General features: G+C 40.5%; 3 protein-coding genes across 3 annotated transcripts in view; 2 read left to right on the forward strand and 1 right to left on the reverse strand.

Moving 5' to 3' along the window:
* The window catches only part of p3h2 (prolyl 3-hydroxylase 2), a 52,602-nt gene extending 48,911 nt beyond the window's left edge, over window positions 1-3,691 (forward strand). The window contains exons 12-15 of the mRNA XM_034881910.1: window positions 180-297; window positions 420-495; window positions 1,085-1,225; window positions 2,375-3,691. Of these exons, the coding sequence (XP_034737801.1) occupies window positions 180-297; window positions 420-495; window positions 1,085-1,225; window positions 2,375-2,467 (428 nt within the window). The 3' untranslated portion in view covers window positions 2,468-3,691. The remainder of the gene's footprint in view (window positions 1-179; window positions 298-419; window positions 496-1,084; window positions 1,226-2,374) is intronic.
* An 8-nt stretch (window positions 3,692-3,699) lies between these two features.
* Window positions 3,700-8,094, reverse strand: ccdc181 (coiled-coil domain containing 181). Its single transcript, XM_034881942.1, has 6 exons — window positions 7,878-8,094; window positions 6,949-7,059; window positions 5,555-6,541; window positions 5,250-5,396; window positions 4,925-5,082; window positions 3,700-4,468 (listed from the first exon to the last, which is right to left on the reverse strand). The coding sequence occupies exons 2-6, from the start codon at window positions 7,048-7,050 to the stop codon at window positions 4,297-4,299; spliced, it is 1,566 nt and encodes a 521-aa protein (XP_034737833.1). The 5' UTR covers window positions 7,051-7,059; window positions 7,878-8,094; the 3' UTR covers window positions 3,700-4,296.
* A 1,134-nt stretch (window positions 8,095-9,228) lies between these two features.
* cpox (coproporphyrinogen oxidase) lies at window positions 9,229-14,958 on the forward strand. The gene is made up of 7 exons (XM_034881946.1): window positions 9,229-9,944; window positions 10,224-10,367; window positions 10,502-10,612; window positions 10,739-10,880; window positions 11,488-11,706; window positions 14,187-14,291; window positions 14,391-14,958. The coding sequence occupies exons 1-7, from the start codon at window positions 9,371-9,373 to the stop codon at window positions 14,473-14,475; spliced, it is 1,380 nt and encodes a 459-aa protein (XP_034737837.1). The 5' UTR covers window positions 9,229-9,370; the 3' UTR covers window positions 14,476-14,958.
* The last annotated feature ends 1,773 nt before the right edge of the window (window positions 14,959-16,731 follow it).

Genomic DNA, 16,731 nt, shown 5'->3' on the forward strand with positions numbered 1-16,731 from the left:
TCAATGATTCAGGGAAAGAAAGCACTCTGTCAGGAGATTTAATAAATGCTCCTGCCATGCTCAATGGTTCACTTACTGTATTGTGGTAGATTAAAAAAAATAAAAGACCCAGGAAGAAAAACCTTTTATATTTATCGATTTGTGTTTATGCTTTTTGTGTTCTGGTTGTCCGTTCACAGGACAGCAAGATCACAGGAATGACCTGAGCCATCCCATCCATGCTGACAACTGTCTGCTGGACCCCGAGGCCAATGAGTGCTGGAAGGAACCACCAGCATATACATACAGAGACTACAGGTACGATTCATTAAAAACCCTTTGCTGCAGCTGTATTACATAGTGACACCTTAAAAGTGGTCACTATCATCTGTAATTTAATGTTGACTGTACTGATATATACTTAATGTCTTTATTTCCAGTGCACTGTTATATCTAAATGGAGATTTTGAAGGAGGGGAGTTCATATTCACAGAAATGGATGCCAAAACAGTCACGGTGAGATGGTTTCTCCTAAGATGTGAGATTTACTTCCCAAAGGGGACGGCCGTGGTTCGTACGTTTCTGCAGGTTATTTATTTAGTCACCCACAATGTATAGTTAAATTAAAACCTGAACATGTTTTTTCTTTTACAAAACTGAGCTTTTTTGTTGAGGAATAGAAAAAAAGACTGGTAGAATTCTTCCACCATTTAGCCAGTTTCTTTTTTTAACATATACTGGTTAGAGGACGATATATGAGGGTTAAGGAAAGTTATAGGATGTTTAACTAATATATCAAAAGGGAGGAATCATTTCAGGGTAATCTCATCCTGCTTTCTTCCCACTACAAGCATTGTACTTTATATCATATGGGTATAAAGAACAAACCAAATATAAACAGTGCTCGTTAAAAGAGTTTATGATCAACTTTGATGATCACTTGGGATCACACTCTAGGACCCTCCGACAGAACAAATGTCTGCTTTAACAACCAAGCTGAACGTAAATAAGACAGTGAAGTGTTGGCCTTACTAAAATAAACAGATAATAATGGTGATTTTTGACCTCACCCCTGTTCCTGCTCTGTCTCCTTCATCCTCTGCAGGCATCAGTGAAGCCCATGTGTGGCAGGATGGTGGGTTTCTCATCAGGAGGGGAGAATCCCCACGGTGTGAAGGCCGTCACCAGCGGGCAGAGGTGTGCTGTTGCTCTGTGGTTCACTCTAGACCCGCTCTTCAGAGAACTGGTAAACTAATGTTTCAGTTAAAGACCTACTCATGGGCAGTAATAAGAACTATTCATAGAGCATAGGTCTTAATTTTGGCTCCAATTTTGGTAGAGGTTATTGGGAATATATAAGATTACATTTTGTACAGACATGTTACCCTCAGGATGAACTGTAATAACGTTGTGATCCTCTGACTTTTAATCTAGCCACATCATCAGGACAAAATTAATATAGGGCAAACTTGACATTCCAATCAGCCTCGCTTGCACTTGGGGTTAATTGCTAATTATGTTACCATGCTAACACGCTTAACTGAGATGTGTTAGCATTAGCTCCTGACACCACTGTGCACAAATACAGCCTAAGAGAGCTGCTTGCATGGCAGTTGATTTACATCTAAATCTACCAGACAACACAGCTTTAATTACTCAAAGCTTTTCGTTTTGAAACCATTAACTGGGGATGCCCAAGAGAAGTGTGCTTCTTCCCCCTAAATGAAAGCCCCTAGTTCCTCTCTGTGCTGTCGCTGTCAGATATGGACACTTGTGGGAAAACTAACTCGTTAGACAAATACAGGAAATGAGCAATCAGTCTCTTCACTTCTGATAACATTTTTTATGAAACTCTATAGTCAGTCCATATACATGACATTCCACTTCTGGGATTGTTACGTTTCCGCCGGAAGTTGCCAGATTTCCCTCTTTTTCCCGCCGGATGTCCGTTAACGTCTGCTTTCTTTGTGTTGGAATTTTAAACTCGGATTTATGAGGACTATGGTTAACTGCTCCTCAAATCTCTGCAGGGTGAATCCAGACAGCTAGCTAGACTATCTGTATAATCTGAGTTTTCTGTTGCACGACTGAAAATATTTTTTCAACGCACCCGTTCCACCAAAACAAGATTCCTTCCAGTGGCTATATAGCAGCAGCACCATGGCTCTGTCTGGAGCACTTAGCACAGCCCAAAATGATTGTGATTGGTCTAAAGAAATGCCAATAAACCAAAGCATGTTTTTCTCCCCTACCAGAATACTGTGTGGACTAGCCAGACCTTCCTTTGCAGCGCTGTGGAGGAGGGTTTGGCAAAACGAGACTATGATTTGGCTAACCTGATTATAATTATTGCTCTAGTGTAAATATTAGCTTTTATCCTCTTTTTGTCTCCTAGGAGAGGCTGCAGGCGGATGAGGTGATCCAGGCGTTGGACACACAGTCTGTGTGGGGTCCAGGCCTCAACATCAACCCTAAAGATGAACTGTAGAAGCAGAAAAACAGAGTCACCCAATCCCCTGCTATCAAATTCTTCTATATGTGTTAACTATTTATTGAACTGACCTTTGGATAAGAACTTTTCTATTTTTGTACTGTTTGAAGTGCAAGATTAATAATGTTGTCATTGTTGTGTTGTCAGTTGTATTTTGGAATGTTTCGCTACACACAAGTACTTGAGTTTACCTTTTGTTCTTTTTCTTTCCCTCCAGTGACAGTTTCTATTAGAGAAAAAAAAAAACTATTTGCTTTGTTTTTTTGTACATGGTGAGTTAGCTGTTTTACGCTAGACTGATTTTATCTGTAATCTCACTGAACTGTGAAGAAGCTAAAGAGAAGAACGGCAGTTGACTCTTTCTTTTTTGCTTTGAGTTGTTCTTGTTCTGGACAACATATCCAATGGTTTTTGTTCAGATGTACAGATATTAAAAAATACCTTCATTTTAGTGGTCAGTAGTTCAAAATAATTCACAACTGGTACTGTTACATATACATTATATCATACAATAATACAAATATATATACTGTATTTTTTTTTCCAGTGCCAGTAATCATTTTTTCAATGTAGCCTGTGCACTGCTTTTCTAATTTTGGTACCTGATTTTCAAAAGCACTCCTCCAAAGAGTTTAAGAAAAAGATGTGTTCTAACATGCTGAATATTTAATGATCATGCACTCTGTCCTTCTCTGTGTGTCAAGTTTGAAGCTGAAAATGTCTTCTGTCTACTTCTCTGTCCACTTTTTCTCTTATTATTGGCGTGATAAATCACTCCGCTCCTTTCTGGGCACACAGCAGAATATACTGGTTTTACATGCTCACTGGCATAACAACATGGTGTTTATCTTTTACTGTTATTTATATATTTTTATGAATAGACAGCTGTCGTAACTGTTGGCATTTCATATGAGGAACTTTTTTTGATAAAAGATGTCAATCATTCCTGTTTCAAGGAATACATATTTGTATCAATCTTTATGTCTTTATATTTGTGTTGATGATACAGATGATAGGCCGAGTCGTGCACTGTAAATCCAATGGAGAGAAAGGTAAAAAGAGTAGCTTTTTTGCTACGTAAATTCAAACTGCTAACCAAAATCTTAATCCTGTCGTTTAATAAGGTTGGCCACTTTTGTTTCACTGATATTTAATTCTGAAATGCTGTAGCACACAAAAACGTATGTGTACATGCCTATAAATTTAAAATATAAAACTCCATATCTATATTTAATGGTGTATTTGTTTTATTTATTATGTAATAAAATTAAACATCATTATTTTGTATCAAATAAGAATGCCTTTTAAATGAAGAAATTGATACATTGCTTGTGTTTTGTCCATTTAATGTCTCTCAACAGCCAGGCCTATTTTTCTCAAACAGACACACACACACACACACACACACACACACACACACATTTATTTCATTCCTTCTTTAAAATTTCATTTGTTCAAGTAACCTGTTGTGAACTTGAAGGTATCTATGTAACCAAAAACTCTCAGACAAAAGGCATACAGTAACGCATGTTTCAGCTCTTGTGTTTAAGCTGATAAGGAGCGCCATTTAAAGTAAAGTGCATCTGCCACTACAGAAAGTAAATACAGTAAAAAAGCATTCATCTAATCACACAGAGTAGAGGTCACTGCGGTAAACTTTTTTCTCTTAAGAAATGTACTTTAACACAGCACAGAAAGATAACAAACCCTAGCAACAACTGAACACAGAGTAAACTATGTCTTATGTATCAGAACAAGTCTTGCGTTGCCCAGCCTGCGGTTTTTGAGGTGATGTTCTGTGAATCCAGTGGACTTGTTGGTTCGCTTCAGAAGCGGTACGCCAGCTGTTCGTTGAATCTGAATGGCTTGGTTTCATTGACAGTACACAGCAGGTCCCTCATGCGGCGCGCACGGCGCTCCTCCAGCACCAACCGACGGGAGCGTTCTCGAGCCGCCTGCTTCTCCGCTCGCTTCTCCGCCTGTTTCCGCTTCAGCCACCTGAGGACGGGAAGAGGATGGAGAGCACCAGTGACTAATGTCCCCTTTCACAAGTGAAACATTTCACATTGGATGTTGTGATTTAACATATCAAACCAAATCTCAAATTTATAAAATGACATGTCAATATTAAAACTCACATGTGAAAAGAGAAAACACGTTTTTTTATACTTTACATGTGAATGCAAACTTAACGTGAAACGTTTAACTTTACATGTCAAGAGTTGTATTCACATGTAAAAGTACCAATGTGTTGTCTTATTACATCCACATTCTATAAATATGTATAAAATAAACAGGTCATTTCAAAATGTGTGAACCAAATTTGACAAACACATTATAGTATTGTACTGTATATATGAAGATACAACATCAAGAGAGAAATATTGATAAACTGTGAGAGGTTGTGAAATTAGTTGGCACTTAGAGCTAATAAAAATATAAAAGTACACTCACAGTTTGAAGGCACGTTCACAGTCCTCGCGGCTGCGTAGGAAATAACCACTGTCCTCCTCGAGCCTCTTCAGATCCACCAGCTGTCTCTCTTTCTGCTGCTGCTCATGCTTCCTCTGAAGCCACAACCTGAAGGACTCCTCCGGGTCACTGGAGTCTTTCTGCACGAGCACGCAGAATTACATTGGGTAATACAGTGGAAACAATGGCTAACATTTATTATATCAATGTTTTTTAATTGCTCTGACTACTGCATTGATTTGCTTTTCCTTGTATTTTTTTATGAATGAGGTTGGTTGGTTCAGGATTATTTGCCCTAGAGCCTTACCTTAGAATTCTTCCTCTCCATCTCCTGGGCTCGGTGGATCCTTCTCTCTTCCTGAAACTGCTCCTTCTTCCTCAACAGCCAGGCCTTAAATGCCAGCTCGTTCTCTTGCCTCTTCTGCTTCTCTTCCTCCAGTTTCCTCTTTTCTTCCTGACATGGTAAGCAAGAGGGATTTAAACAGTGTGTAAGAAATTTACAAGCCTCAAATTGAAAAGGCTTTTCTGTTGTTGTAATGTTAGATGTGCTACTTTTACTGGTAAGCCTTCAGGATGTACAAACTTGTAATTAACATTTAACTATGTTCCTACCCCTCTGGCCAGCTTCTCCTTCCTCTCCTGGATCCTCTGCAGCAGCTCTTTCTGCTGGGGGGAGAGGGTGTAGGTGGCCTGGCAGGGTGTCCCAGTAGCAGACTGCACCCGCCGCTTGCTGCCTCTCATCTGGCTGCCTCTCTGGCTGTGGCTGGCTGAGCTGGGTCTGTTCCTGGGCTGAGGTGGAGGTCTGGGGGCACGGAGGGGATCGATGCCCTGCTGGAAGCGAGAAGAGCCAGCAGCACGAGGAGGCGGAGCGGAGGACGGCTGGGTCCTGCTGGAGCTCACAGTCAGCTCCTGGTGACGTAGGGAGGAGTAGTCACTGTAATTGTTTGCTATAAGAGGGAGAAGTCCTTGACTCTCCACCTCTTTCAGGCTGACCAGGTCAAACTTACCATCCTTTTCTACAAGGATTCTGCCCTCTTTTATCCCCCCCTCCCTGCTCTCCCCAGCCCTGCCAGCTTCTTTAGATCCTACACTTGCCTCCCGAGGGGAAAGTGTGAGCTCAGAAAGCTTCCTTGCCACTTCAATCTCTGCCTTTGAATCCTTGCTGCCGTTTCCCTCCTCCGCCTCACTACTGTTTCCATCTTTCTCAAACTGCAGTGGAGGCACCACCAGGTCCACCAGCATCTCTTTAAAATGTAGCCTCCTGTGCCTTGTCATATCTGGAGCTTCCTGGTCCTGCAGTTCCCGGTTAGCCTGCTGGATCTTCTCCTGAATGTACTTCTTCTCCTCTTCTGTCTGGTCTTCCATCCCTGGAGGCGGTGGGACTATAGGTGATGACTTATTTGGGCTGTCTCCTTCTGAGTCATATTCTAATGGTTCCATAGGTGAGGGCCACCTCTCTTCATCTTCTTCCAACTCCTCTGTTTTCTTGCCTCTCTTGTCCTCCTTGTGGCTTTTTGGCTTCTTTTTCTTTACTTTCTGTTTCTCATCCTCCTCCAGTTCCTTGTCAATTTCTGCTTCTATGTTGTCAAAGTCAGGATCCTGTGGGGCCAAAAGGCAGCAGACAAGCTGCATTTACTAATAAGGTTTGGAGGTAGATGAATGAGCAACATCAATGCTAATAGACGTGTTGGTGGGATAACAGACATGTGTACGTGTGTTCATAAATATTGCATTCAGCAGTGGCACACAGTGAAAGTATGTCACTGTATGTTAATAGAGTTGGTTTCACATGCAAACGGTGATATGTGTCAGGCAGGACGGGTAACTTAACACTATTGTGCTTTCAAAGAGCAGTGTCAGGGACCCATGCAGAACCCAGTTTGCAGTAAGCAGAGCAGCACTCCAAACTTAGTTTCACACAATAAAACAAAGAAGCAGGGGAGATTTAAAAAAAAAAGGGGGGAGATGCATTTAATCTGTCCAATGATCATATATGAATTGCTTACCTGGTCCTCACTCCGGCTTTCCTCACTGATCAGCCAGTCCAGATCCCTCTCAAAGTCATCCTCATATTCCTCCTGAGACTGTTTGCAAACCACCTCACTCATAATTCTTCACTGGAAGAAGATCAGAGACACATTTCAGAGTACACAAGCCAGTCTTTAAATGTCAGTGCTGGACATGACAGTCACATTAAAGTAGATATTATGCAAATAAAACACAATTTAAGACAAATAAGAAAATATGACTGTGTTGGAAATTGCATTATAATGCGGACCTGACAGTAAATAACGGTTTATTTATATTTACCACTATATGGCCACCTACTGACATCAAAGTTAGTATAAGCCAATAGAGTTTGGATAAGTGGCAATGCTACACTATACCTACTGTATGAACCGTGTGACGTCCAATGCTTTGCGTTCAGTAGAGTACCGATAAGGGTGGACAATCGAATTTCAAGCAAAATTAAACCAAATTATACATTCACTTTAGTTGTTGTGACCCAAGGATTAAAGAGCACCTGAGTTTTTGGATTATTGTGGCACTAATTCTTACACAATATATATACTGCAGGCTACTGTATTTGGGGATTTTTCGTCACCTACTGGACAGAAACCACTATTACAGGGTTACCAGTAACTATTTATCTTGTATTTGTTAGTCCCAAATAACGCCCTCTGCTCTGCTGACATATAGGTTATGTTTACAGTAGCCATAGTTCTGTAGTGATTTCACTGGCTACATTATACAGAGTTTACCATGATCCTGTTAGTTTTGCTCTGTCTGTGGGCTATAAAAACAAACAAGACGCCGACAGACTTAAGAGGCTGATCTGTAGGGCACAGCTCACGCCTATGGGAGTCATTATAATCTAAATTTTTTGGCTACTGGGAGTAAACATTTGAGGCAACGTGGTTGTTAGTAAACTCACCACCAGAAGGTTCTTGCGTAGTATTAGTGGCGAGTTAAAAGCGGTGAAGGAACACATCCAGCCGTGTTGTTTTGTGACTATTTCTTCATCTAACTGGCCCACATAGTGCCTGGCCGTCTGCGAACAACACCTGTGCACATAATCTGCCTCTAGTCCGTCTGCAGCCCTAAAAGGTTTAATAGACCCGTCGTCATAGAGACCTACATCGCGCTTTACCACATGCGCATGCGCACACTAAACTCGCTTACAACTAATAAAATCTCCATGCACACAACAAAGAGAAAGCAGTTATCTATTCCCGAAACAAAACAAAAAAAAAGACCTTAAATAAGCGTTAAGGGAACTTTAATAGTTTACTATAAAAATAATAAAGGTCACTGCCTGTGATGTTCGTTTAACACATGAACAGTTTCAGAGAGTACACATTGATTTAGAATTTATTAAATTACGAGAATGAAAGTGTTTTTTTGGCATGCTCATGAGATTTTAAGCATTTAACTAAAATTGGTTTGCCCACGCTCTAGCTGCAAAAGAAAACAACCTTTGAAAAAAAAATATTATAAAGTGTCCCCAATAAAAATGGCTCCAAAGACCATACATTTAGTGTCAGCTGGATTGTGGCAATTAGATTTAATGCTTATTTGTTCGAGAGTATATGCAATGCTTAAACACATAAAATGAAATAATCAAGGCATTAAATGAGTGTTGCATTATTTCTTTTCTTGTAGAGAGATTGTTGCAGACAAAAAAGAGGTACAACAATTCAAAAAAAAATTCCTAAATGATTGATGAAATAAAACATCTGTGACGATTAAAAAATGAAGCACTAAATAGTTCAGAAAAGTTTTGGATTCATATATAATCTTATGCGTATCCAAGTTATCACAAACGTTGCTCCTACTTGAGTTCAATCTAGACGACAGCACGACAGGGTCACAGTCCATAGTTCACAAAAACTACAAGATAAAATAAAGATAGATAAAATAAAATATTTAAAAACTATTTGTAGTTGACTATGCTCAAATCTTTAACAATGCTTTATTAAGGACAACATGTAATGCACGTTTAAACAATAGATATGTGAGTATAGTTCAAGTTCTGTATATTGTATCTGCACTCGTTTTAAGATCGGGGAAGTCAATCATGTAACACACAAAACAGATGCACGTGAGTTCGTATTCACTGGAAAGTACAAAATTCGGAACATATGAGGGGTCTGCGAACGCAACATTTCTTTTAGGCGCAATGCATTTCGGGTGTTGGTGTTCGCTTCAGCCTTTCACTGCGCAGACAGCTCATAGGTGAAGCTCGACAAAAAACAACATTTCCCGTCTTGCCTCTGTCACTACCTGGGAACTAAATACTACACGCCCCTTGACTCGAAGCACGACTGATATCACGTAGGCAAAACTTCTGTATTTTTGAGTAGCTAAGACGTTCACGTTAAGTGTCAACGGCCGGTACGCACCGAGAAAACAGCAGTTCTCCTACAAATGGCAACAGTTGTCTTTTGCTCAGTGAACAAAACGGCACAGATCACCGCGAGACGATGCTTGTTTTCACGTTTAAAGGGACTTGCTAGGAGTCACTCAGGAGAGTCACGTCTGCCGTTATCCTGCACTCACAGCCAGTCAGGGACTTCCCTCGCGGGTAAAATATGGTTTTCCAGGGGTTACAGCGTACGGTTCACGTCCCATGGGACCGCAGGCAGAGCCGCAACCGGGCGAACCAGAAGGGGAGCCCTGGTGCTCATTGGAGCCGCAGCAGTAACAGCAGCAGCGGCGGTAACCGGGGTTTTAGCCAACGCTAACCACTTCCAGCGTGCTGAAATGGCAACGAAAGTATCTCAAGCCGAGAAGGAGACTGAGCAAGAGGGGGATATCTTGGAGAGATGCCGGGGGTTCATGTCTCCTCCAGTGACCGACATCGGTGTGCTGCAGGAGAGGAAAGGAGAGATGTGTACGAGGATGGAGATGTTGATCATGGAGACGCAGGCTGCCTTTTGCAACGCCCTGGAGGAGGTGGACGGGGGGAAGTTCAAGGTGGACCGGTGGCAGAGGAATGAAGGTGAGGAAGGCCCTCCTGATATGGTTATAAGTCTAGAACTGCAGAGCTCAGTGTGGAGCAGAACAGATCCGTGTTTATCGAGGCCATGATGCTCAAGGTGTTATGAGGCTCCTGGGGTATTTGAGTTTCCAGCGTGCTGCATATTTTTGTGTTGAAAGTAACATTGTCAGAGATGCATTTAAGAAACTGGCATAAACTGGCAAAAAGTCTAATTTGCCAGGAAACAACCTAACTTGCATTTCTTAAATTGTATTTCATTATTGACCATGTATGTGTCAGGTGGCGGAGGAATCAGCTGTGTGATGCAAGATGGAAAGGTGTTTGAGAAGGCAGGGGTCAATGTATCAGTGGTGTTCGGAAACCTGACCGAAGAGGCGGCCAGACAGATGAGGAGCAGAGGGAAAGTCCTCAAAGGGAAAGATGGTAAGTTTTGTTAAGTTGATATTTGTATGCACACTTAAAACTTTATATAGCTCTTCAAGAGGTGTGGTAATCTACATTCAGAGTAATGTGTGATGGATAAAGTTTTATGTATGTCATGCTCCGTTTTCTCTCAGGTAAGCTGCCATTTTGTGCCATGGGTGTAAGCTCTGTTATCCACCCCAAGAACCCCCACATCCCCACAGTTCACTTCAACTACAGATACTTTGAGATCCAAGAGGAAGATGGTGAGTGTCAGTTCTTGACGTCAGCAGCTGTGTCTTGGTGTCATTGACACTATTGAGTGAGTGAATGAATGAATGATAACCCTTGTGTCTTTCGTGTGTGTGTGTGTGTGTGTGTGTGTGTGTTAGGCACTAAGCAGTGGTGGTTTGGTGGCGGCACAGACCTGACTCCAGTTTATGTTAATAAAGAAGATGCATTTCACTTCCACAACACCCTGAAGGAGGCCTGTGACAAGCACCACTCACAGTACTATCCAGACTTCAAGAAATGGTACAGTTTGACACAAGATTAGTCCTACATATTTGTGTAACCCAGACCATACACATGTGTAGGTCTGATTTGTGTATGTGGATTGCAATGGGTGTATCCTCAATGTGGGATGATGATAAAATGATAAAATCTTCAGTTGCAGAAAAACCGTTGAGCCCTGACGTAAGCCAGTGACGGACCATTTGGGATAGAAGGGACGGGTGTGGTTTAGCTAATGTGGCTTGTAATAAGTACATTTTTTCAACTTAATTTTAATTTAAATCTAAAAGGAATATTTAGGCATATTGAGAAATATACTTATTTGCTTTCTTGCCAAGAATTAGAGAGGAATATTGATGTCATATCTGTCTATTAGAATTAAAGCTAGAGACAGTAGCTGGTTAGTTTGGGCTGAGCAAATATGAGAGTACATTTTAAGTCTCATTTGAATTATCTTAAAAACTGGCACGAAAGCATACACACACACACACACACACACACACACACACACACACACACACACACACACACATATATTCAGTAGATCTGGGCTATGCAAATATATTATTTAAAGTTTAATATCCCAGGTTAAAAAAATGTAAACCGCTATTGATTAATGTATTTCTAGGTGTGACCGATACTTCTACATCCGGCATAGAGGAGAGACTCGGGGTATTGGAGGGATCTTCTTCGACGACCTGGACTCTCCGAGTCAAGAGGAGGCATTCAACTTCGTCCAGAGCTGCGCCCGCACCGTGGTACCCTGTTACCTGCCCATTGTCTACAAACACCTCAACGACTCCTTTACTGATGAGAACAAAGGCTGGCAGCAGGTACGACGAGGAAGGTGAGTACATACTCCGTTTTAGTTCAATGACTCAAGACTTTTCAAACTAGTTCTACTGAACAAACTGACCTTGATCCATTATAAGTAAAGGCCAAATTTGACTTCCCCAAACGTGCTGTTACTGCCTTAAAGGAACACGCCACTGTTTGTTGAAATGGGGCTTATCACGGTATACTCCCCTAGCTGTAGATTGGTGGGCCAATGCATTTTTAGTCTCAGTGCATGCATTGTTTTAATAATAATAATAATAAAAATAAATTGAATTTGTATAGCGCTTTTCCCGAGCTCAAAGTTGCTTAACAGAGTAGAGACAGTTATTAAAAAAAAATAAAAATAAAAAAAAAAAATAAAAAAAAAAGGATAGGCAGAACAGAAAAGATGGGTCTTCAGACGGAACTGAAAAATGGTGAGGGACTCAGAGATGCGGATCTCATGGGGGAGGGAGTTCCACAGCCTTGGAGCTGCCCTGGAAAAGGCTCGGTCCCCAAAACTGCAGAGCTTTGACTTGGGGACAAAGAGGAGACCGGCTGTGGTGGATCTGAGGGCCCGTGAAGGTTGGTAGGGGGAGAGGAGGACAGTGAGGTATGACGGGGCAAGGTGGTGGATGGCTTTGTAGGTGAGGACCAGGATCTTGTATGTGATCCGGGGAGAGATGGGAAGCCAGTGAAGCTGTTTTAGGACCGGAGTGATGTGGTGCCAGGATGTGGAGCGGGTGATGAGTCGTGCAGCTGAGTTCTGAACCAGTTGGAGCCTTTTGATGGAGGTTGAGCTGATGCCGAGGAGTAGTGAGTTGCAATAGTCGAGATGAAGGCGTGAATAAGTCTTTCGGCAGCAGCGGGAGTGAGTGAGGGTCTGATTTTAGCAATATTTCGAAGGTGAAAGACGGAGGTTTTGATGACTTGACTTAGTCCGGTGCAACACCGGCAGCGCCTTTGCTAGTTAGCATAGCATGTTGTGAGTCAAAAAACAAAAAAACAAATTACGTCTTGGGCCTTTGTGTTAACAAAGATAATAATAATAATAATAATAATAATAATAATAATAATAATAATCCATTTTGTTTGTAATGCACTTTACATTTAAACAAATCTCAAAATGCTACAAGTAAGAGCATAAAAGCAAGGTAAAAAACATCAGTGTAAAATATCTATAAATAGTGCAACGACATTTTTGTGCAAGGTTAAAACTTATAAGTTCTGCTAAAAAGAAATGTTTTTAGTTTTTGAGACTTTTTTTAAAAGTCTCAAAAGTCGTTGGTGCCCTTAGAGGGTTAGGGAGGGCATTCCACGTCAGAGCAGAATGCACGATCACCCATGGGGCTGAGCTTAGTTCTGGGAAGTAGGAGACGGTTGGAGTTGTTTGTGTTGTAGTATGAGGCATGAGTAGCTCTTTCAGGTAGGGGGGGGCATTTCTATAGATGCACTGGCGGGTGAGAATGGAGACCTTGTATTCAATCCTAGCAGAAATGGGAAGTGAGTGGAGAATGGGTGTGATGTGGTCATACTTTCGCACTCTCATCAGGATCCTTGCAGCACTGTTCTGAACATATTGCAGTTTCTGCAGACTCTTGTTACAAGATTACAAATAGCTATGCAGATTAAGACTAGACCTATTTCTTAGGCAGATATTGATTTGGGACTATATTGGGTGGAAGCACAGCTAAAGCGCTGTCCCAAGTCAGTATCTGCCTAGGAGATCGTCTAGTCTTAATATGCATTGGTATTTGTACTTGTGATTACACAGACCACAAGAAGTAATCAGGTTGGTTTTTTTGTTGTTGGCTCACTCTCACTCACAACATGCTAACTGGCAACTTGGATTCCATTTACTACGCTAAGCTAACTAGCGGCGGTGCTGAATTAAAACAACGCATGCACTGAGACAAAAAAATGCACTGGCCTACTAATCTACAGCTAGGGAGACCGTGATAAGCCCTATTTCAACAAATTGTGGCGTGGATCCTTTAAAGTCAACCAAATCAACTTAGAATTCTTCAACTACAAGTTGCTTATAATAGATGATCCATCACAGTTAATATTTATTTTTTTCCTATTTTGTGTAAGCTAAAATAAAAAGCAGCAGTTAAGCAGCTGAAAGGGCAGATGGATTTGTCTTTAAGGTTGGTGTGTGCAATTGTCAATTCTGAAAGACATACTGCAAGCAAGGATGGACAAAGGTTGATGTTAATTAGGTTGTTTTATAGCATTACAAAGGTGTAGGCACTGCAGCTGAGACTCTTCTATCAGAGCTGCGCACAGTCCCATAAATGCACCAACCTGAAAGACTTCAATCATCCAACAATAACTTTGACTAAAAATACTGATAACCTAAAGATTTTAATTCACTTTTACACATTCTTGGATTGCATCTTGTTTTGGATTGGATTAAGGGGCAACGTATTTTTAATAGTGTCCTCTTAATGTACCATAAACCACATGAAGCTCGGTGTCTACAGTAGGTTTTGTGTGTTTCTGTTGTAGATATGTCGAGTTCAACCTGGTGTATGACAGGGGAGTGAAGTTTGGCTTGGCCACGCCTGGCTCCAGAATTGAGAGCATTCTCATGTCCCTCCCCCTCACTGCCAGGTAAGATTACACTGGTTTGAAGTACTGCTAGCCTTGCTCTTGTATGACAGAAATGAGTTGTCTGTGTTGCTTGGTAACGAACTCACCCTTCATCCTCAGGTGGGAGTATATGCATGAGCCTGCCAAAGGTACCATGGAAGCTGAGATGCTGGAGGTGTTACGAAACCCCAAGGAATGGGTGTGACCACCACAGTATTCACAGGTTCACATGTCAATATGGACAAATCCTCCATGAAACAGTCTTTGTTGGATTGTAAAATGGTTTCACCTGTCAGTAGCAGTTAACACTGTGTTTACTAAAATAATATTGCTTTGCATGTGTCTGAAAAGTTAGTTAATCTTCCTTTCCTGTTTTCTTTGCTTTGTCTAATCAGCCTTTTTAACACTGAATCACATTAGTTACGTTACTACTGGTGGCCCCAGGTGGTCGTTGCCTGCTTTTTTGATAATGTGCTCTTTTTAAGAAGTGTTTGTTTCAAACACTAGCTGTGTTTTTTCTCTATGCCAGGGCTTAATGTTGCTTGCTCTACTTGAAGCTCTTTAGCAATACTCTGCTTTATCAAAGCACTGAAAGGGAAAATGGGGGCGAACTGAGCCACGGTATGTACTGTATGTATGTGCCACCACTGGTATCAAATGTCATTAAATCTGGTTATATGTTTTTGTGTATCCGCCCAAAACAATGGGTTATTTTTGACAATCAAAGATAAATATTAAAAGACCAATAATTCCACTTGAGCCCCATTTACGTTGTGGGTCATCCATTTCCGGTTAATAAGTCGATTCCTGGTTTGTTTGAACAGTAGTAAAAACAAATAGTTGGATCATGTTCCACAGAGAGGATGGATGTGTATATAAGTGTATATACAGAATAGTATGGCATAACAACTCATGGTGTATGTAATAGTGTGTGTGTGTAACATTCATAGTATGTTGTAGAAAAAGTCATTGTATACTGTATGTCATAAAAGGTATTGTATGTTTATGTTATAACAAAAGTCATAGTATAAGTAAGTCATTAAAAAGTTATAGTGTAGAATGTCATAAACAATCATAAGAATTTCAGGTTAATATAAAAAGTCAAAGTATAGTATGTCAGAATAAGTATTGACAAAATCATAATATTGTATGCTGAAACAAAGTGATAAAAAGTCATAGTATAGTATGTCATGAAAAGAAAACAAGTCATAATAGTGTGCCATAATAATAATCATGAAAAATGTCCCGGTAGTGTATTCCAAAAAAGACGTAATAGAATGTCATAATAAAGTCAAGTATAGTATGTCTAAAAACGTCATCAAAAAGTCATAGTATAGTATGTCAAAGTAAGTAAAAACAGTCATAGTATAGTATGTCAAAATAGGGACAAAAATCCATAGTTTGTTTAAAATCTCACAGTATAGTATGTCGAAAAAAGTGATAAAACAAAGCCATTATAAAGTCACATGTGGAAAAAAGACAATATGTATGTCAAAAATTCATATCAGAGTCCTAGTATAGTATTTGGAAAAAAGGCTTAGAATAATATCTTCCAAGTCTGGACTGGAGATTGAACCAGGGATGAGATTCTAACCATTGAGCCACCTTGCCACACAATACAACAGATTGAAAACTGTCATAAAAAAAGTCTGGACTGGGGATCAAACCAGAGGTGCAGTCAGCAGATGTTATTTACAGCTGTTCTAACCAGTGAGCCACCATGCCATTCAACAGAATAAAAGTTTAAAAACTCATGGTACAGTATGTCGCAGAAAAAGTCATAGTATAGGATGTCGTAAAAAAGAGTCTGGACTGGGGATCGAACTAGGCCTGATAGTCTACAAAATCTATTTGCAGCCATTCTAACCATTGAGCCACCTAGCCACACAATTCAGTACTTTGAAAACTGTCATGAAAAGTCATAATATAGTATGTTGAAACAAGTCCTAGTATAGTATGTCAAACAAAGGCTGGACTAACGATTGAACCCGGGTGACAGCGTGCTTAAGTTATTTATAGCAGTTCTAACCATTGAATCATCAAAAAGTCATAGTATAGTATGTTAAAAAAAGCAACTAAGACATACAGTCATGGACGAAATTATTGGCACCTCTGGAACTTTTCCAGAAAATGCACATTTCTGCCAGAAAAGTGTTGCAATGACAAATGTTTTGGTATACACATGTTTATCACCTTAAAGTGCATTGGAACAGCACAAAAAAGCAGAAGAAAAAAGGCAAATTTTTCTCGAAAAGTTCCAGGGGTGCCAAATATTTTGTCCATTACTCTATAGTATGTCAAAAAGTCATTTAAAGGTTAAGGTAAAAAAGGGCTTAGTATAATATGTTCCAAGTCTGGACTGAGAATTGAACCAGGGATGAGATTCCGAACAAGATTTTTGCAGCAGTTCTAACCATTGAGCTAACCTTCCACCCAGTAAGACAAAGTTGAAAACAGTCAT

Source organism: Etheostoma cragini, chromosome 9 (genome assembly GCF_013103735.1).
Source record: "Etheostoma cragini isolate CJK2018 chromosome 9, CSU_Ecrag_1.0, whole genome shotgun sequence".
NCBI classification, from domain to species: domain Eukaryota; kingdom Metazoa; phylum Chordata; class Actinopteri; order Perciformes; family Percidae; genus Etheostoma; species Etheostoma cragini.